The sequence below is a fragment of the Elephas maximus genome, chromosome 10 (genome assembly GCF_024166365.1).
Source record: "Elephas maximus indicus isolate mEleMax1 chromosome 10, mEleMax1 primary haplotype, whole genome shotgun sequence".
Lineage (NCBI taxonomy): Eukaryota > Metazoa > Chordata > Mammalia > Proboscidea > Elephantidae > Elephas > Elephas maximus.
In genome coordinates, this window is record NC_064828.1 from 24,938,302 (window position 1) to 24,960,882 (window position 22,581).

The window sequence follows — 22,581 nt, forward strand, 5'->3', positions numbered from 1 at the left end:
TTTTTTTTAATAAATGGACATCCAGTTTTGCCAGCACCACTTGTTAAAGGGGCTGTGTTTTCTACATTTAATGGACTTTAGCCCTTCATCAGAGATCAGCTCTCCATAGGTGGAAGGATTTCTGTCTGGGTTCAATTCTATTCCATTGGTCTGTTGTACTAGTACCAGGCTGTTTTGACTACCTTGGCTGTATAGTAGGTCCTGAGATCAGGTGGTGTGAGGTCTCTTACTTTGTTCTTCTTCAATAATACTTTACTGATCCAGGACCTCTTTCCTTTCCATATAAAGTTGATGATTAGTTTTTCCATCTCATTAAAGAATGCTTTTGGAATTTGGATCAGGATTGCATTATATCTGTAGATCACTTTGAGTAATATTGACATTTTCATGATGTTGAGTCTTCCTATTCATGAGTATGGTATGTTTCTTTACTTATGTAGGTCTTTTTTGTTTTTTTGCAGTAATGCTTTTTAATTTCCTTGTATTGATATTTTCGGTTCCTGGTCCAATTTATTCCTAAGTATTTTATATTTTGGGAGGCTATTGTCAATAATATTGATTTGGTGATTTCCTTTTCAAAGTTCTCATTCTTTGTGTAGAGGAATCCAGCTAATTTTTGTATGTTGATCCTGTATCCTGCAACTTTACTGAATCCTTCTAAGAGCTCCACTGACTTTCTTGTGTAATCTTTGGGATTTTCTATGTACAGGATCATGTCATCTGCAAACAGGAATGGTTTTTCTTCTTCCTTACCAATTCGAATGCCCTTTGTTTCTTTTTCTTGCCTTGTTGCTGTAGGTAGGACTTCCAGTCCAGTGTTTTATAAGGGTGGTGATAAAGGTCAGACTTGTCTAGTTCCTATTTTCAAAGGGAATGCTTTCAGTCTTTCTTCACTGAGACTAATGTTGGCTAATGGTTTTGTATAAATGCCCTTTATTATGTTGAGAAATTTCCCTTCTTTCCTTTTTTTCTGAGAGTTTTTTTTTTCTTATTACAAATGGGTCTTGGACTTTATTAAATGCCTTTTCAGGGCAGATGTAAATGATGATTTGATTCTTTTTTTTTTTAATGTAGTGGATTTTATGTTATTTGATTTTCTAATGTTGAACCATCCTTGCAGACTGGTATGATTCCCACTTTGTTGAGATGTATTATTACAATTATTATTTTTTATGTGCTTTTGAGTCCTACTGGCTAGAATTTTGTTGAGAAGTTTTGCACTTGTATTCATGGGGGGTATTAGTCTGTAATTTTCTGTCTTTGTGGTATTTTTGTCTGACTTAGGTATGAGGGTTATGTTGGCTTCGTTGGATGAATTCAGTAGTTTTCCTTCTTTTTCTGTGCTTTGAAATTTAGTAGTATTGGTATGACCTCTTCTCTGAATGTTTGGTAAAATTCTCAAGTGAAGCCATCTGGACTAGACTGTTTTTGGAGGGTTTTTTTTTTTTTTAATCTCTACAATCTTTTCTTTTTTTATGGGTCTGTTCAGTTTTTCTACCTCAATTTGTGTTAGTGTAGGTATGTAATGTGTTTCTAGAAATCTGTCCATTTCCTCTAGGTTTTCAAATTTTTGGAGTACAATTCTTCATAGTATCTTGTTACGATCCTTTTCATTTCAGTTTGTTCCGTTGTAATATCACCCATCTCATTCTTATTTGGGTTACTTGCTTCCTTATCTGCTTTCCTTTTGTCGGTTTGGCTAATGATTTGTTGATTTTGTGATCCTCATAAAGGACCAACTTCTGATCTTGTTGATTCTCTTCTATTGTTTTTTTCTGTCCTCTGTTTCATTTATTTTTGATCGAATATTTATTATTTCCTTTCTGCTGGTAATATGGGCTTCTTTTGCTGCTGTCTTGTATTTGTTCTAGTTGTAGGGTTAATGTTTTGATTTTGGCCCTTCCTTCTTTTTTTGATGTGTCTGCTTATTGCTATACATTGACCACTGAACACTGGTTTTGCTATGTCACAAAGGTTTTGGTAAGATGGGTATTCATTCTCATTTGTATCTAGGAATTTTTTTTTATTCCATTCTTGATTTCTGCTAATATCTACTGGTTTTAAAGCAAAGTGTTATTCATTTCCATGTATTTTTATTTCCTTGCTATTCCTGTTATTGATTTCTATGTTTATGGCTTTGTGATCAGAGGAAATGCTTTGTATTATTTCAATGTTTTGGATTTTGTTAGGGCTTGTTTTATGGCCTAAAATGTAGTAAGTTCTGGAAAATACTTCATGTGTGTTGGAGAAGAATGTATACTTTGTGGTTGTTGGGTGGCGTGTTCTGTATATGTATATGAGATCACATTGGTTGATTGTGGCATTTAGATGTGTCTTTGTTGAGTTTCTTTTAGGTGTTTTGTCCTTCACTGAAACTGATGTATTAAAGTCTCCTACTATTATTGTATTATTATTATTATTTACTATTATTGAGGAACTATTTCTCTTATCATTGCTTTTATAGTTTTTTTTTTTAATGTATTTTGGAGCTCTGTCATTGGGTGCATATATATTTATAATGGTTATGTTCTCCTGGTGGATTGACCCTTCAATTATTATTTAATGTCCTCCCTTGTCTTTTATGATGGGTTTTGCCTTAAAGTCTATTTTGTTAGAAATTAATATTGCCACTCCTGCTCTTTTTTTTTTTTTGGTTACTGTTTGCTTTATAATTTTTTTCCATCATTTTTGTTTTAGTCTGTTTATGTCTTCATGTCTAAGGTGTGTCTCTGGTAGACAGCATATTGACATGTAGTGTTTTTTCATTCCTTCTGCCATTTTCTGTTTCATTACTGGTGCATTTAAGCTATTTACATTCAGTGCGATTATTGATAGGCATGAGTATACTGTTGTCATTTTGCTGATTTTTTTTGTGTGTGTATGTGTGGTGGAAACCCTGGTGGCATAGTGGCTAAGTGCTATGACTGCTAACCAAGAGGTCGGCAGTTCAACTCCACCAGGCGCTTCTTGGAAACTCTATGGGGCAGTTCCACTCTGTCCTATAGGGTAGCTATGAGTCGGAATCGACTCTATGGCAGAGGGTTTGGTTTTGTTTTGGTTTGTATGTGTATGTGTGGTGTTGATGTTTCTTTTTCCTGCTTAATTTTCTGTGCTAAGTACTTTTTGTTTGTGGATTTTCTTTTCATTTTTCTCATTCTTACTTTTGTGTTTACTGAGTTTTTTTTTTCTTGTCTTTTATTTGATTAGTACGTTTGTTAACTCTCTTTGTGGTTACCTTGAAATTAACCTTTTCCTTCCTAAGTTTAAGCTATTCTTTTATTTCCTGATATTGCCTTAACTTCTTCATGTGAAAATTCTTTAACTGCACCATTTTTCCCCTTTTTTCTTTTGTTTTATAGTTGTCATCATTTACAGAGTGACATCTCTCATTCCGCATTTTCTTTCTTTTAACTTTGTTTTCTTTTTGAGAATTCTTTATCTGTGTTGGTTTCTGGCTAATATTGTCCTGTGTCCTGATCTCAGGTTGTTGTCTGATGTTGTTGATTCTCTATCTGATGGACTTTATTTAATATTTCTTGTTAAGTTTCATCTGGGTTCTACAAATTCCCTTTATTTCTGTTTATCTGAGAATGTCCTAATTTCACCACCGTATGACAATTTTGCTGGGTATATAATTCTTTGCTGGCAATTTTTTTTTTTTTTCTTTTAAGGTTCCATAAATGTCACTCCATTGCACCACCAGCCCTCAGGTTCCCAGCCTGGATGGCTGGATAGAGCAGAAGGCGCTGCTGGCCCTCAGACCCCTGGCATGAGTGGCTGGAGGGATTAGGGGGCACTACCAGCCCTGAAATCCCCAGCATAGGTGGGAGCTACTGCCAGCCCTCAAACCCCTGGTGTAGGTGACCAAAGGGAGTGGGAGGAACTATTCATCATCAAGCCCCCAGTTGGGGTGGCTGAAGGGGATAGGAGATGTTGTTGGTCCATGGGCCCTCAGTGCAAGCGTTTGAGTGAAGGGGTGGTCTCCTCCTGTCCATGAGCTCCTGGCTTAGATGGCTGGGTGGTGGTGGGTGTCACTGGGCTGCTATCACATGTGGGGAAGGGGCATAGGCAAGGAGGGTGGGAGTTTCACAGACCCATGGGCCTCTGGCACAGGGGACAGAGCTGGTCGTGGTGAGTGGGGTGTGTGCACTTAAATTTTGCAGGGCAGGAAGCACTCCTGCCTGGCTCTGAATGTGTGAGCAGAGTCTCTCTGCTTGGCTGTACCAGGTTAGAGGAGTTTGGCTGGGAACACTACTTGCTTTGTCTCAATATGGCCATGCTGCACAGGTTTAGCTAGCAAGGCCCTGGCAATCTGTATTTCTCTGTATCCACTGTTTTTATACTGTCTCTCCTTCCACTTGGCACTCGGTTTTATTCTTTGGCCTTGTCTTTGATGCTCAGAGTTCCAAAATTGTCATCTATATCCAATTCACTTGTTTTCTTGGGTCTTTGTTGTAAGAGGGGCATTATGAAGTATCTGACTACTCCACCATGTTCCATAGGCTGTAATCTTTAAGGGAGCAGATCACCATGTCTTTTCTCACACACAGCTGCTGGTGGGTTGAAATTCCCAATCTTTTTCAGTCAGCAACTGAGGGTTTAACCATTGTACCATGAAGGCAGCTACTGTAAGTTTCTTAAAGAACAAATATGATTATTTCACTGTTCTGCCTCAATGGCTTTTTTCACTTCTAACATATAGACCAAATCCTTAACACATACTATAAGGTTCTTCTTGCCCTGAAACTTACTGACCTTTTATTTATTTCAAATTGATCCATTTTTTCATGCTTCTGACTTTTCCTTTACCTAGATCACTCTTACTAGTCTTTCTTACCTGGTTAACTTCTGTTCATCATTTAGCTCTTAACACAGATGTCATCTTTTAGATCAGAACAGATAGCATTGTTATGAGCTCTCATTGTTCTTATGGCACTTGTTCTTTTCTTCACATGATTTATCTCCATTAAAACCAATTATCACCATTATAATCGTATACTTACATGATTAGTTGCTTAATGTCTAGCTTCACTAGTAAACAGCAAACTACTTCAAGGCAGGGTCTATGTTTTATCCCAGAATGTAACATAATGCTTGGTTTATGGGAGGTGTTCATGGTAGCTGTTGAATTAATATTTGTTAAATGAATAAACTAACGTATTTTTATTTTTTTTCAGAAGGACTTTTGTGGCTGTTGGTGAAAATGTTTGTTTAATACTAGAGTTTCAAATGAAATGCCATCTGATTCTTTCACTATCTCTGGTTCTTTTTTTTTTAGATAACACAGGCAAGTCGATGAATATAACAAATTATTCCGTAGTGTCTGAATTTGTGTTCCTGGGACTTTCTACCTCTAGGCCAATGCAGCATTTTCTTCTTTCCTGCTCTACCATTTTATATATATCAATTGTGCTTGGAAATCTCCTGGTTGTGTTTATAGTGATATTTGACCTTCATTTACATTCCCCTATGTACCTTCTGTTAGCCAATCTCTCATTTATTGATCTGTGTCTTTCTACATTAACGGTCCCTAAGATGATATCTGACCTGTACTCTGGGCAAAACACCATATCATTCCAGGGATGTGTCTTCCAGATTTTTATGCTTCATGTCCTGGGTGGATCTGAGATGGTGCTGCTCACAGCTATGGCCTTTGACAGATATGTGGCCATATGTAAGCCCCTTCACTACCTGACCATCATGAGTCCACGGATGTGCATTTGGCTTCTGGTTGGTGCTTGGATTATTGGTGTCATTCACTCTGTGGTTCAGCTAGCATTTGTTGTTCATTTGCATTTTTGTGGCCCTAATGAGATAGACAGCTTTTACTGTGATCTACCTTGGTTTATCAAACTTTCCTGCACAGACACTTTCAAAATGGAGTTCGTTGTTACTGCCAACAGTGGGTTCATTTCCATGGGAACCTTCTTCTTGTTGATTTTCTCCTACATCTTCATCTTGGTCACTGTATGGAAACACTCTTCAAATGACTTGTCCAAGGCCCTCTCTACTTTGTCAGCTCATGTCACTGTGGTGGTTTTGTTCTTTGGACCATCCATCTTTATCTATGTGTGGCCATTTCCCACTGTACCAGTGGATAAATTTGTTGCCGTTTCAGACTTTTTGGTTACACCTATCTTAAATCCTGCCATCTACACATTGAGAAACAAAGACATGAAGATGGCAATGAGGAGACTGAGTAGTCAATTACTGAATTTGAGAAGCATCTAAGTAAAGGAGGGTACAAGTTGTTTTGTGTATTTTCAAATCACTTCAAGTAACACATATGCTTAAATAATTGTACAAAATTAGAAACTTACCTGATAGTCCAAGTGTTTGTTGTATAGACCATCATATTCAACCATGTATGTTACTTGTTCTAAATTCAGGAGGGAAATATCTCAGACTGTTTTACCCAAAGTTAATGATTTATTTAATTACACATTTAATTGCTCATTTATTGGGCTATTTTTATGTATTTCAGGACTTTTAAATACTGAAGGCACATATCATTTTTGTGTGGCATACATTTTTAATTGTTCATGGTTAATACTGAAAAGTTTTTAAAAATCCGGACCATAGTTACACTGATATCAAAACAACTAAAGGTTTTTGCTATTTCCCTCTATTTATTGAAGTTGCAAAGGAATTCATTTTACTTGGATCCACAATCAACTGCCATGGAAGCAGAAGTCAAGAAATCAAGTGATGTATTGCATTGGGTAAAGCTGCTGCTAAAGACTTCTATAATATGTTAAAATGCAAAGATGTCACTTTGAGGACTAGGGTGCACCTGACGCAAGTCTCATATAGATGCAAAAGCTGGATAATGAGTAAAGAAGACCATAGAAAAATTGGCATATTTGAATTATAGTGCTGCCAAAGAATATTGAATATACCATGGACTGCCAGAAGAGTGACTGTCTTGGAAGAAATACAGCCAGAATGCTCCTTAAAAAGCAAGGATGGCAAGGCTTCATCTCATATACTTTGGACATGTTATCAGGATAGACCATTCTCTGAAGAAGGATATCAAGTTTGGTAAAGTATAGGGTCAGCAAAAGAGAGGAAGACTCTTGACAAGATGGATTCACACAGTGACTGCCTCAGTGGGTTCAAACATAGCAAGGATTGTGAGGACAGTGCAGAGCTAGGTAGTGTTTTCTTCTGTTGTACATATGGTCACTATGGGTTTGAACCAACCTGACAGCACCTAACAACAACAATATGGATTACAAAATTTCCTCATATAAAAAGATAAATTTACTCCCATCACATTTATTCCTCTGAAACAATGTAACCTATGCTCCATGTTGTTTTAATTTTATGTTCATTGCCTGATTACTTAGTTTGAAAAATGCCCTGAATTATTCATTGTTAAAGACAAACTATTGTAAGCTTAACTATTTTTAAATCTAATTTCATCATTTTTAATATTCAGAATAGATGGTTGATTATTAGGTCATGTTGTATTTCACCTTAACTCTCTATTTGGAAAGTTGGCAATTGGGTGACAATCCTGATAAATGTTTATGGGAACTTGATGGAAAAGCATAGAGTATAGCCTTGGGAATGCTGAAAGTATGGCCTCAGGTATTAGATAGCCTAGATTCAAATTTATTAACTTACAGATAAAACAGTCAAAATTTTATAGGCCCTATGAAATACATATCTATGCTTATATTTAAATGCAGTGTATGAATACTTATATTTTGTATGGAAGAGAAAAAGTGTGTGAGAGAGATTTAAAGCCCAAGGGAGGAAGAAGAGATTGAGAGAAGGGGTGTAAACACAAGATGGATAGAGAAGTGTAACATATGGTAAGTTAGGAAACAAGACATATGATAGGTGAGGAAACAAGAGGCAGAACCTCAGAGATTGCAGGTATCAGTGATTTGGCCTTTGACTGCCCTCACTCTTGGGTGTCTCAATTCCAATTGAGTAAAGCTCTCTATCCAGTTCATCTAGAGTGGGTTAATATCTATATCTGCATCTATCTATATTTATATATACTATATATCCATATTTTTATATTGCATGTTTCACAGTTTTTGAAATTTTGACAATTTTTATGACTCAGTCAATGAATATGTTTTGAACCTGGGGTCAAATAGATGTTGATCTTATAATTTCATGGCTGGTGTTATTATTATTCAATAACTGTGCTGCACAGATTATTTGCTGACTTGTTTTCACTGTTTTTGGCTTTTTTTTTTTCTTGTATAACATGTATAACCCTTCTGTTGCTCAGGACATGAGTTGCAAGACTTTATTATATGGTTATTTGATGTATGTGATAATATCTCATCAGTAGTGAAATTGATGTAATTTATGTTTGGCTTCAATAAATAGAAAATTGAACTTAATTCTGTGCTAAATTTGAGAGTACACTTGGGCCTGAATATCTGCTATCCAAAATTATTTCTGGATTATACATTCAGTGATAGTTTATGTTTTTTCTTTTCGTGATTTTTTTTTGCTTAATAATAGTATTCATAATTGGATTCTTATTGCTGCATTAAATTAAAAAGGACAACATAAAGCCAGTTTTCTGCTTGAATAATTTGCTGTTTTTTGAAGTTAGGGGAAATGGAAGAAGTCTACAGTTATAAACTCAGAAATTCAGAAGAACAAAACTAAATCCCCTGAAATCTCACAGGCTGTGGAGAAGGAGACCCATCAGGGTCACAATGAAAACCTGGCAAGAACATAACTAACGGACAGGAACAAATCAGAATAGAGTGAGTCTTATGAAACTACAGTCCAGACTCAGTCAGCCCAGTCCCTGATTGGGTTAAGGCGGTCCATCTCAGCCCTCCATGCCTAACAGAGGAAAGAGTAAACGATTTCTGAAGAAATAGATTAGAGCTTTATGATCTTGAATATAAAATGTGAAATATTCATAAAGTAATTATGATATATGATAAGAAACAGGAATTTGTGACTCAGAATTAAAAGGAAAATAGTTAATAGAAGCATACCACAGATGATTCAATTGTGAAATTAGCAGACAAATTTTTTAAATAACCATTATACATTTTAAAAAGATATTAAGAAGAAAAGTTTAAAAAATGGGTGAAAAGATGATGAATTTCAATAGAAAAATGGAATATCTAAGAAAAAACTAAGTGACATTTTGGTACTAAAAATATGAAATTATAAATTTAGTTTAGGCTTAAAAGCCAAATTGGCACAGCAGAAGAAAGAATCAGTGGACTCCAAAGACTGGCCAACAGAAATGATCATAACTGAAACACAGATACAAAAGAAATTTAAAAGGAAGTAGAACAGAATGTAAGAGGCAGGTGGGAAAAATGAAATGCTCTAAGACATGTGTAAATGAACCCTAGAATGAAAGGAGGAAGAGAACGAGAAGTAGTATTTGAAGAACAGTAGTTGAAGATTTTCTAAAATTGATCAAAATCATCAATCCAAGATTCAAGAAGTGCAGTGAACAATAAAATGGATAAATAGAAAACAACAGCATAGGCCCATAGACCTTTTTATGAAAATGAAAGACAAAAGGAATGTGCATTAACCAGCCACAAAAGAGAAATATTTTCAAAGAAACAGCTATATGACTGATGACTGACTATTCAACAGGAAATTGAACACCAGAAGACAATGGAATAACATTATAAAGTGTTGAGAAAAATTTGCCACCAAAACAATGTAATTCAAATATAAAGTCATTTTCAAATAAACAACAACTAAGAGAATTGTTACTAGAGGAAATTCAAGGGAAATTTAATCAGGCTACAATATTTATTCCAGTAAGCAGTAAGGAAGTAATTCAAAATCACCAGAAGTAATAAATATAAAAGAATAAAACTGTTTAAGACAATAGTCACAATGACATTAACAATATATTTTGGTGCTATAATATTTGTCAAAAGGATTTCTTTAAAGTTTTTTTTTTTGTTGTTGTTGTTGTTATTTGTTTGTTTTTACTGTGAAGGCATGGTGGTAAGCAATAGCATGAAAACTAATACAGCTTGATGCCACACTGCCTTGATTTGTGCTAAAACACACCTGCAGTTTTACTCACATTTCTTCTGCACTGAAATGAAGATATTTCCCCTTTATCCAACTGTGTAACTGTGTAAGTCAGAAGATCTTCATATATTTCCATCACAGCAACATATAACAGCCAATTTAATTCAGAGGCAGATAAGAGAATTTAACTTCTTCTATTAAGCCATATGTTAAAAAAAAAAAATTACAAAAAAGTAAAGCAATGTCATTCTCACTTCATTATTTTTGTAAAATATAGTTTTTTATAAAAGATATTTATTATGTTTACATGCAATGAATTTATGATTGCTATATTTACATGAGTTACTGAATAAGTATTATAACTTTTTTCATTTTTAATTTATAAAATTATAAATATTGATAGTTACAGCCTACATGAACAGAAGATCTTTGGTGTCCTCAATCGTTTCTAAGAGTGTAAGGTTCTCCTGAAGCCAAAATGTCTGAGAACCACTGACCTAGATTACCTGTGGATTACAAATTCCATATCTTGCGATTTACAACTTTACTTGTGATGAGTGTGATGGGCGTGAATACATGATGAGCTGATGCCCTCAATTTTTGCTCAGACTTTTCTTACCTGAGCTCACTTGGAACCCTCATATTTATGTGTTCAGAATGGATAGATTTATTGTTTCATTAGTGTCATAAAGACAATAACTGTCTTTTTTGCTAGAGTAGGTTTTTTGTTTGTTTGTTTTTTTAGGTATTAGAATCCTAATTCCAGAAAGTAGTAGCTGTCTTGGGTTTATGGAAGAAACAGAAATTCAGATATTGCGAAGATGTAGTACTTTCACTGTATTCAACACTTCTTTGTGTGTGGCCCAGAGAACAGATTCCCGTAGGTCTGTGCAGTCCACTTAACGTCCCAAGGCCCACATGGGGCAGAGAGCATATCCTGGCCCCAGCTGTGGTAGGCCTACCACCACCTACATTCTAAAATTGAAACATGTTTCTTCACATGCTCTAATGCATGTTTAATTTAATATTACATCTTTCCATAGTTTTGAAATTCAAACAGCCCTGAAAAATAAAATATCTTTATTTGTAGTTTAATATGGTTGCACAACCTACACTGACCTGAACTGATGGGCAGCTATTCATGATTATTCATTGCATTCAAGTGTGAATATTTATATATTTTACTACAGGAATAGTAACAATTTTAATTAAGGGCTCATGCCTCAGACTATTGGAAGTGTCACAAAATATACAGGACCCTGTTACCTTTTTTAAAATGTGAAGTTTTAATCGCATCTGGCTCTATAGGTTTAAGATAAGGAATTTTTGTATACTTTTTTGCAGCATAAGAAAAAAACAAAGTTGCTGTTGATTTTATTCTGACTCATGGCAACCCCACGTGTGTCAGGGTAGAGCTGCCCTCCAAAAGGTTTTCAATGGCTGTGATCTTTTGGAAATAGATCACCAGCACTTTATTGAGATGTCTCTGGGAGGATTTGAACCACCAACCATTTGGTTAGTAGCCAAGTGCTTAACCGTTAATATCACCCAGGGACTCCTTTGAGACATAGAGTAGGGTAAATTCCTAAAAAGGAGAACATTTTGTTATGTGTGGTAAAGGAAAATCAAAACTTTTCACATAATTTAGTGCTGGCAGTGTATCTGAGCAGAGCAGTGAATTAATGGGCAGTTAAAAAAAAAAAAATTTTTTTTTTTTTTGTTCCTTTAGGATTAGGCTTTCTTGCCTGAACTTAATAACACTCTTGTCCTTCTTTTCTCTTTTGTAATGAAATTACTTATGTATTTACTGTTAGAAAGAGAAGGAAATTGTCCAAAGTTGTTAATACTTCTATCTTTGTTTTTAATGTTTGACTTCTAAAGAAAATCATACTATTTCACAAATGGCCGAGCACAAAGCTGTGGGTAACAACTTTCTCTCCAGATTATGATTATCTTTTTTTTTTTTTTCTGAATGTGGTGAAGAATGCTTAACAATTTACAACTGTCTCTGTAGACAAGTCAGCTAGTGTGCTAACTAACTGGAAGACAAGTTCATCCATTTATAAAAGTAAAATAGCAATATTCACTTCTCTGGCTTATTAAAAATATAAAAGAGAAGCTGTATGTGATATGCTTGACTCAGAGAAATCCTTAACATAATAAATATTTCAAGATGTGGTGGTTGCATTAGCAGAGGTATCATGAGTATTGTTATTTATTTCAAATCACTTTTGAGCACAGCCAAAATCATAATTGTAAAGACTGTCTAAATTTCCTAGACGGGAAATCATTTTGCATTCAATCATTAATAATTGATAGTGGAATGGAATAGAATTGACACAAACCATACATTTGGATATACACATGTCTCCCATATGTGAGTTGGGGAATGCTTCCAGGTTCAGAGTAACAGGACAGGTGTGACTAATTTATGGAACTTACAGTAAACATTCTGATAGTATGAGACCCTGAAATACCCACTGAATACCGTATGCTAATATTGTACTCTCTTCATGGCATTTTTAATCTCTTTGTTTCTTAGAGTATAAATAGCTGGATTCAGGAGAGGTGTGATAACTGCATAAAATACGGCAAGAAACTTGTCCACCCACGTGATGCTGAGTGGCCACAGATAAACAAAGATGCAGGGCCCAAAAAATAACACCACCGCAGTGATGTGAGCCGTGCAGGTGGAGAGAGCCTTGGATGCCCCATCTTTAGAGAAAAGGCAGACAGTAAACAGAATATAAGAGTAGGAGATCAGCAACAGGATGAAGCAGATGGTCGCCAGTACTCCACTGTCAGCATTTATCAACATTTCCAGAGTATAGGTGTCCACGCAGGCTAGCTTCATCACCAACGGAATATCACAGAAAAAGCTATCCAATTCCCAAGGGCCACAGAAAGGCGGCTTTACGATCATAGCTAGCTGGCTTATGGAATGCACAAAGCCAATGATCCATGATGTCATCACTAACCCAATGCACATTTGTCTGTTCATGATGCTGGAGTAATGGAGTGGCTTGCAGATGGCCACGTAACGGTCATAGGCCATTGACACAAGCAGCACCATCTCACCACCTCCAAAAAAATGTCCAAAGAAAATCTGGCACATGCAGCCTCCAAAGGAAATGGTCTTTTTTTCCTTGAGAAAGTCTGTGATCAATTTAGGTGTAGTGACTGAGGAAATGCAGAAGTCAATGAAAGAGAGATTGGCCAAGAGAAAGTACATGGGGGAGTGAAGATGAAGGTCAGCAATGATTAAGAGCACAATGAAGATGTTGCCTAAAATAGTGATCAAATAAAGTGAAGAAAATATCACTAGGAGAAAGGCCTGGAGCTCCCGTGAATCACAAAGTCCAAGAATAATAAATTCAGACCCTGTGGACTGGTTTACTGCTTCCATTTAGTCCAGTTTGTTTTAAAGTTATCTGAAGCTTTTAGTCAGTTACCGTTGAGTTGATTCCTATTCATGGCAGTCCCGTGTGTGACAGAGTAGAATTGCCCCACAGGGTTTTTTTTTTGGCTATAATCTTTAGGGAAGCAATTGCCAGACCTTTTCTCCTGTGGACCACCGGTGGGTTTAAACCATCAACTTTTATGTTAGCAGTTGAGTGCAAGGTGTTTGCACAACCTAGGACCTTCATCTGAAAATACAGACATGAAGTTTGATTTTCTCAGTAAACAGTATATGAATCCAGAGGATTTCTTATACATTGCTGATAGAAGTGTATTCTGGTATAATCACTTTGAAAAACAGTCTGGCCTTATCTTGTAAAGTTCAGCATTTACACATCCTATATTTTTTATTATCCAACAATTCTACCTTATATACATACTCAAGGTGAACTTTTGTATATGAACATGAAGAGAAATTAAACTGCATGTCTACTGATAGGACAAGATACGAATGGATTATGAATCAGCTTTGGTATATTACTACTACTACTACTATATTCTTCAGGATCACAACAAATGATACACAGCTACATCAAATGATACAGATGAATACGATAATGAAGGAAAGTAAAGAAGTCCAAAATGAATTCACTCAAAATAACTGTTTGTAAAATGAAGGGCAGTGAAAAAATAACCACATATTTTGTATAAATGATAAAAACTATACAAACAAAAACACCAAACCCACTGCCACTGAGTCGATTCCAAGTCACAGTGACCCTATAGGACGGAGTAGAACTGCCCCATAGAGTTTCCAAGGAGTGCCTGGTGGATTTGAACTGCCAACCTCTTGGCTAACAGCTGTAGCAGTTAACCACTATGCTACCAGGGTTTCCAAAATCTGTGTAGGGAATGAAAAAGACAAGATGCAGGATATAGGTAATTCCAGAAAAGGGGAGGCTAAGGCTAAACATAATGACAAGCACATAAGCAGGCATATGGCGTCATCAATTGTTTTGTTATTGTACTTGGTCAGTTTTTCATAGGTGTAGCTTTACTATTGAAAATAAAACAAATATCAATGAATAAGTAACCACACAAAGGACAAGAAAAAGTGATGAGAGGGTACTTTATGAACAAAAATTGTGATCAATTCAATATTGTGGGCATGAGCTGCACTAAATTTCTTTTTTTTTCAAAAAGGACATTTTATAATTTACAGCTCTCAGGTAGAAAACAGTTTTTTTTTTCAGGTAAAAAACAGTTCCTATATATAAATTTGAAATGTTGGAATGATATGTAGCACATTGTCTAAGCTCATTTTAGGGGTTGTGAAACATGCAACAATGATGTTTCATTAATTACTAAATAAATGAATAAATTAGCAAAGAATGGACACATTAACTGGTCTTGGCAAAATCACAGAATTTTTTCACCAACAAACATAACTAACTAAATACCGAAGACAGGTAAACTAATGAAGGACAAAGTAGCTAACACTCAGTGAAAGAATGTTACAGGCATGAAGTAAGAATAAGTCATGAGCAACTATGAAGAGAAGTTCTCTGATCATAAGACTTAGTGCTTAATTAACTTTTGAAAATTTACTCAAAAAGTCTGAGGTTGCACTGCAGGCTTAGGGAATCCTGACATTTAGTGTTTTGTACAGAGCTCTCTAAAATGTGTTTAGAATCTTTTTTTGCCAGACATACACTGTTGTTGTTTGCCACTGAGTCAATTCAGACTCACAGTGACCCTATAGAACAGACTAGAACTGCCCTATAGGATTTCCTAAGCTTAGATCTTTATGTGGCCAGATTGCCAGGTCTTTTCTCCTAGGCGCTAGTGAGTTTGAACTGCCAGCCTTTCAGTTAACAGGCAAGTGCTTAACCACTGCTCAACCAGGGCCTAGGGCCATAGAATACATGATCGGATGTTAAATTTCTGATTCAAAGCAAGATACATGACTTCAAAGGAATTAAAATTTGGAAATCTCTGCATGGGCTAAAATGAATCAGTCTCTGATGAATTCTGGAAAGGGGCTACCTATCAAGTAATCGAGAAAAAGAATTTGGTGTTACAAATGAGAAGGTCCTTGGGACACCAGAATCTGAGTGCACGTTTTCGGAATTGGCATTTGCAGCATCTTCATTGGAAGCTATTTCCACTCAGTCTCATTTACCTCAGCCTGAGACGCCCTGATTGTTGACATGTATTGTTTCCCCAACAATCGTTGGAAGAAGACTTTCTTTTGACATATCAGAATAAATGACATATGCAAACTAGATCTCTTACGGACATAATTAGAAAAAACATGAATTTTGTCTCTAGTCTTCTGATTTTTGCTATTTAAACAAAATCTTTAAAAAATCTAAAAATTGTCTCAATTGGGACAATAGATTTTTATTCTTTTCCTTCTTGCTCTCCTCTTTTTTTCTTATCCCAGGTGTCTTTTTTTTGTTTGCTTTTTCCAATTTCTCGATTACAGGACTTTGACACAGTGGTACGATTATCTCCAGCAGTATTTTTATTTCCTGATGATTAAAGTTCTTAACCCTCTATTAAAGTTGGGAATCAGGTTTTTTTTTTTTTTAATTTTCAATATAGCCCAGAACTATGCTAAATACTTTTAATCACTATTTCATACTCATGATAACTAATTTTACAGCTGATAAAAACAAAACCCCCCCCCCAAAAAACAAGTGAAAGATCAAATGCCCAGTGTGACATAGGTGATAGGTAGAGAGCCTAATAGAGTTAACTTCTGGGAAGAATGTTGACTTAGAGAAAACTTTGGTTTGATTGAGAAGGAATATGCTTTCAATGAATCATGAAGAAATAATAAAGCTCTATGCTGGTGGTGTAGTGGTTAAGTGCTACGGCTGATAACCAAAGGGTCGGCAGTTCGAATCTGCCAGGCGCTCCTTGGAAACTCTATGAGGCAGTTCTACTCTGTCCTATAGGGTTGCTATGAGTCGGAATTGACTCCATGACAGTGGGTTTGTTTTTTTTTTTTTTAAGAATAAATGTCCTATGAATGGTAATTGACATAAGAAAAGGAATGACTAGTAGCTATACCAAACATGTTCTGTGTACCTGGAAATAATCATTATTGTTGCTTTTGGTATTTCAAATTTTCCTCTAATTGAGTTTGGGTTACTCCAAATATTGTATACAATTGAAGATTTTTTTTTTTTCCAAATTCAGCAGTGCTATCAAATTTCCAGGGCTGAAAATAAGAACTGAATGAACAAATACCATCTGCAGGTGGGCTTTTTTTCTCTAGTTAAGTCAATAAGAACTTATTGAATATTTTCTTTTGTGTGCCCTAACCACTTCAGGGTTAAAAGAAACAGAGCATGGGTAAGGTGTGTTATAGCAAAGAAGTAAATGCTTACTTCCTCACCTCATGTCTTACCTAAAACTTTGAATTACAAAAGGCAAATTGTTATTAGTACAATAATTTGTAGTAAAGCCAAACCAAACCCATTGCTGTCGAGCTGATTCCAGCTCATAGTGACCCTGTAGAGTAGAGTAGAACTGCCCCATATGGTTTCCCAGGAGTGGCTGGTGGATTTGAACTGGAGAATTTTTGGTTAGCTGCCATAGCTCTTAACCACTAAACCATGTTAGAACACTGTAAAAATTAATTTACAAGCATATCCCAGGTTGAAAATGTAAATCTCCATATTCCAAGAGGGTGTATTTGTAAACTCAATGACTCAAAGCAGAACTGACCAAAGAAGATTAAAGTTTAGGAAAAAACAAATCATAGTCTCCCCTTATAAATAACCCTTTCTGTTTATATGTAAGATGGGTAGCAATATCCTCTTTTTTATCTCTGATTCTAGTCATTTGAATCTTCTCTATCTTTCTGTTTTTTTTTTTATTTTTGTGTAGCTAGCTAAATGTTTGTTGATTTTGTTGATCTTTCCAAAGGATCAGCTTTTGGTTTTACTGATTTTCTCTATTGTTTTTCTATTCTGTTTCACTCATTTCTAGTGTAATCTTTGTTTCCTTCCTTCTGCTAGTTTTGAGTTTAGTTTGCTCTTCTTTTTTCCAGTTTTTTAAGGTAGGAGTTTAGGCTATTGATTTGAGATCATTTCTTTTTTTTTTTTTCAGAGTTGTGTGAAAAGCAGCCTCTTTCTCTGAATACTTCTCAAGTGCCAGTAATTTCAACTTGCAGGATCTAACTTGTCCTTCACAATAACCCCATTAACTGGATTTTGTTATTGTGAGGCTGAATCTCAGTGTAACATGTTAAAGTCTCTGAACTGAATGCTGCCTGACTAGGGTGCACACCCACTGTTCAGTGACTCCAGTTCTTCCATGGAACCCTTCTAACTTACTTCTGCTCAGTTCCAAGAACATATGTCATTTCCAGGCAATATAGCAAATGCTGCAACTTTTGAGAGATTTCCCTCCATATTTTCTATGAGGTTTCTTCCTGACCTAATTATTAACAACCATTTTTTCCCCTATATGGAAGTTATTGTTAATTGCAGTAGTATTTCTGTGCCTGGAGCTGTCCTTTAATTTTGGAAGGCAATGGTCCTTCGTGATTATGAATCTATGAGATCAGGCCATCTTCATCCTCAGCATCCAAGGAGCTGTGAGAATCTGTGGAAGCCATTCCTCTTGGTATAGTAGGCAGTCCAGAAATCACAGAATGTAGCTGGAAGAGAAACTCTTAACATTTCTGGAAGCTTTGTAGCACTTCCAAACAATCTCTATGAGTATGCGTAGAAAAATTGAATCAAAACATTGTGAAATTATTTGAAATGTGATAGAGAAAAGGGAATAAGGGAGTAGTTAAGACATTCATCAAGTATAGACTATATCTTACCAGAGAGATATCGTATCTGACCGGATTTTTTTCTGTGGATAAAGCTTAGTCCATATTGTAACTAGAGCCTGAAATAAATTCATACTGAAGCAAAACAAATAATCCATTTTCTGCTGTGACCACTGTCCTTGTCAGTGAGTCATATATTCACTGCAGAGAGTAGCCTCTGGGGTGGAATTTTCAAATTACCCAGATCATGTTCCTTGGGGACCTCTTAGTTCCCAAATTTGCCGTGATTGAGAACATTGCCTGATAGCACGCCTCTTGTCAAAGTCAGAGACAGTGAGACCTCATCAATTCGATGATTAAGGTTCTAATGATGGAAGTTAAGTACAGTTTTAAAATATTTCTCTGTTTAACAGTTTTCAAGGCAAACATCATTTGAGAATTAAGCTGTCATTTGCCATCCTTGCTGAAATCAGATACGTGACTCTTGTGAGTGGGCAGTGGGCTGCCAGCAGTGGGAGATGAGCTGGCCACGGATGCGCATCTATCATGCCAATCACCGAACAGCCAACCTTGAACTGCTGTTTTTTGGGGGGGGTTTAATTGAGAATAGGGAAGCTTTTTAAGGTCTCAAAAATCTCTGTGCTTTCTCCAGCAATGTTCTAGTATTAACATACGAAGTAGAAAAACAAATTTATTCACATTTTTCTAAATAACAAAGCAATATGAAAATCTACTTTTATTTTCATTTACAACGTACCATATAAATTCATTTTTATTGTTCAAGATTGCAATACTTTAGAGGTTTGAGAAAGAAATAAGAAAGTCTGTGTCAATTAACCTTCTCTTAATGCTTACTTTTTTTAACCAGACATAACATTTATTCACATTTGGCTATGTAACGTTCCAGTTTCCTTTCCATGTAATTATATATATATTTAGAGGGGTCTTGGTGGTTTTCAACTCGATGGCACTGGGTTTGTTGGTTTTTGCAAGCATAGTACACAGAAGGATATTTTAAATTCCAATGTATTTAAAATAAAAGCTAGATTTGCTTGAATGTTTTTCATTCAATATAATGACTACTTTTTGATACATGAAGAGAAATTAAGAGAAAATTTACTTAAAACATACCTTCTTTTTTGTTATTAAGTAGAGAATTTGTTTTAAACTGTACCCTTCACTCTTCAAGAGTGGATATTATAAAGATTAGTGGTGGTGTTGTTAGTTGTCATTTGTAGATTCCGACTCATGGTGACTCCATGTGTGCAGAGTAGAACTGTTCCACAGGGTTGTCAGGGCTGTGACCTCTCAGAAGTAGGTCATCAGACGTGTCTTCCCAATGGCTTTGAGCTGCCAACCTCTTGGTTAGTAGTCCTGTAGGGTCACTATGAGTCGGAATCGACTCGACGGCACTGGGTTACTGGGTTCCAGTGTTTAACCATTTGTGCCACCCAGGAATCCCCCATAAAGACTGCAGCTAAGAGGACCCTATAGAACAGTTAATTCTGTAATACACAATATTGCTATCAGTCAGAATCATTTGAGGGCAATGGATTTTTGTGTAGGAGTGTATGACTATGGTTAACAATGTAGAAGAATACAGACATATTTAAATATGTCTATTACACTAAAATAACCTTGAGTATAGAGGGGGCAGAGCCACATACCCTCAGCTCAACTCCACATAACTCATCAAGTAAGGGCAGCTGTGAATATAGTGTCTCTGTAGGATGGCTTTTTTCTGTTTGTCTTCTTTTCTTCTAAGCATTAGGAAAACTTTGCTAAACACACAAAGTATGTTAGGTGAGAGATTAAAAATATATTTTGTAATATATTCAGTGCGAGCCAATTTGTATTAAAAAGGGTAGTATATAAAGAGCATTTATTTATTTATTTTTGATTTTTTTTATTGTACTTTAAATGAAGGTTTACAGAACTAGTTTCTCATTAAACAGTTAGTACACATATTATTTTATGACACTGGCTAAGAACCCCACAACATGTCAGCACTCTCCCTTTTCAACCTCGCATTCCCTATTACCAGCTTTCCTGTCACTCCTGCCTTCTAGTCCCTGCCCCAGTGCTGGTGTGCCCCTTTAGTCTCGTTTTGTTTTATGGGCCTATCCAATCTTTGGCTGAAGGGTGAACCTCAGGAGCGATTTCATTACTGAGCTGACAGGGTGTCCAGGGGTCATAATCTCAGGGTTTCTCCAGTCTCTGTCAGGCCAGCAAGTCTGGTCTTTCTTTTTGAGTTAGAATTTTGTTCTCCATTTTTCTCTAGCTCTGTCTGGGACCCTCTATTGTGATCCCTGTCAGAGCAGTCAGTGGTGGTAGCCCGGCACCTTCTAGTTCTACTGGACTCAGTCTGGTGGAAACTGGTAGATGTGGTCCATTAGTCCTTTGGACTATTCTTTCCATCATATCTGTAGTTTTCTTCATCCTTCCTTGCTCCAGAAAGGGTGAGACCAGTGGAGCATCCTGGATGCCTGCTCACAGGCTTTTAAGACCCAGACATAAAGAGCATTTTTTGAGGAAAGTATTTAACAGTGGTTACTTGGGAGAGGAGCTGGTAGGAGAAAGGAGAGCTTTAATTTGCACTTTATGCTATCTTATATTTTTAAGATTATTTTATCATGAATAAATTTACCTTTGAATATAAACAAAAGAAAGAAACAAAACCAAAAGTGGTTCCAAGTAACATGTTTATATCTCAATTTTAAGATTTTGGAAATAATCATACAAAGAAACTTTTACAATAGGAATTTAAGGTTTTCTCAGTCTACTAAAAAACCAAAAAAACCAAACTCAGTCTACTAGTTGATGTAATTTGAGCAGGTAGAATTTTCAACTCCTGAAATCTTGAAAGCTCAGGTTTGGCTTTCCTAGAGGTTAGTCTTTTCAATGAAGTGATTTTTCAAAGTCTGTGAATCCCATATGAAAAAATACAATTTTCTTTATTGTTCAGATGAAACTTAGAGTAATGAAAATAATAGAAGCAGGGGAACTCAAAGAACAATGACTGAGGTGTAAACCCAGCTTCCCCATTACTCCATAGAATTCTTATTAATGTTTGATCTTATGCGTTCTCTTGAGGTCTGATACTCCTAAACGAGTAGGCGCCCGTCATCGTTAGGTTCAGAGCTGCTTTCATGTTCCCGTATCAATTTCTTCAATCAAACGAGTCAATTTAATGCCACCAAAGAGGTGGACATATTAATTAGCTGTTAAACTTTTCTGCTTTTTTAAAAAAAATTTTAATGAACACATTATATGTCTTCTAATTAAATTAACTCTGGTATAAAATTATATTAAAATCAGTTTGTTTTAGAAGACATTTTGTAGATCAACGGCTGTGTAATACTTTCTAAACTACTTTTTTACCCTCTGATATATACTCTAAATTAGGCTGCTAAAGAAAAATTTGTTTCATTGTAAATAATGGACATTGCAAACCTATAGCAAGTCTATCAAATAATTATTTGATTTTGCTTGAATGCTTCCCGTGATTTTCCTATTGCAAAATGACCATCAATTCGTCCAAAATGAAATGTTAAACCTTCAGTTCTATTCAATGCGATTTTAATAGCTTGGACAAAGAGTCTGGTAGGTTCAGTCAAATTTCAAAGAGAAATGAAGGAATATTATACTCCATTATGAATTAAGCTTTCAGTCATATGATTTGGTTTAGCACATTTTTTTTTTCAAAATTATACTTGGTCTAGATTTCCTTTTGTCTTTGATTATTTTATATATATATATATATATATAATGATATAACTAACAGACCAAATTTTCATTCATTTTAAGCTCTCCAGGTTAGGTCTTATGTGTTGTTAGGTGCTGTCAAGTCAGTTACGACTCATAGAGACCTTATGTATAACAGAAGAAAACATTGCCCAGCTCTGAGCCATCCTCACAATAGTGGGTATGTCTGAGGCCATTGTAGCAGTAACTGTTTCAGTCCTTCTCATGCAGGGGGTTCCTCTTTTTTCACTAACTGTATACTTCACCAAGCGCGATGTCCTTCTCCAGGGATTGGTCCCCCCTGATAACCTGTCTAACATAAACCAGATAAAATCTCCCTTCCTTGCATCTAATGAGCATTCTGGCTGTACTTCCTCCAAGATAAATCTGTTCATTCTTCTCGAAGTCCATGATATATTCAATATTCTTTGCAAACACCATAATTCAAATGTGTCGATTCTTTTTTGGTCTTCCTTTTGCATTGTCCAGCTTTTACATGCATATGCTATGATTGAAAATACTATGACTTTGATCAGGCGAATGTCAGTCATCAAAATGACATCTGTGCTTTTAAAGATTTTAAGAGATCTTTTGCATCAGATTTGCCTAATGCAATATGTCATTTGATTTCTTGACTGCTACTTCCA

At 35.9% G+C, this 22,581-nt stretch overlaps 2 protein-coding genes across 2 annotated transcripts; one reads left to right on the forward strand and one right to left on the reverse strand.

The window, feature by feature from the left end:
* The first annotated feature begins 5,295 nt into the window (after positions 1 to 5,295).
* On the forward strand, positions 5,296 to 6,231 carry LOC126084387 (olfactory receptor 4F15-like). Its single transcript, XM_049898970.1, has one exon. The coding sequence runs from the start codon at positions 5,296 to 5,298 to the stop codon at positions 6,229 to 6,231; it is 936 nt and encodes a 311-aa protein (XP_049754927.1).
* A 6,259-nt stretch (positions 6,232 to 12,490) lies between these two features.
* Positions 12,491 to 13,402, reverse strand: LOC126084434 (olfactory receptor 4K15-like). Its single transcript, XM_049899011.1, has one exon. The coding sequence runs from the start codon at positions 13,400 to 13,402 to the stop codon at positions 12,491 to 12,493; it is 912 nt and encodes a 303-aa protein (XP_049754968.1).
* Positions 13,403 to 22,581: the final 9,179 nt, after the last annotated feature.

Coding starts and splice junctions, on each gene's coding strand:
- LOC126084387 (XM_049898970.1), top strand. CDS start 5,296: ATGAATATAACAAATTATTCCGTAGTGTCTGAATTTGTGTTCCTGGGA.
- LOC126084434 (XM_049899011.1), bottom strand. CDS start 13,402: ATGGAAGCAGTAAACCAGTCCACAGGGTCTGAATTTATTATTCTTGGA.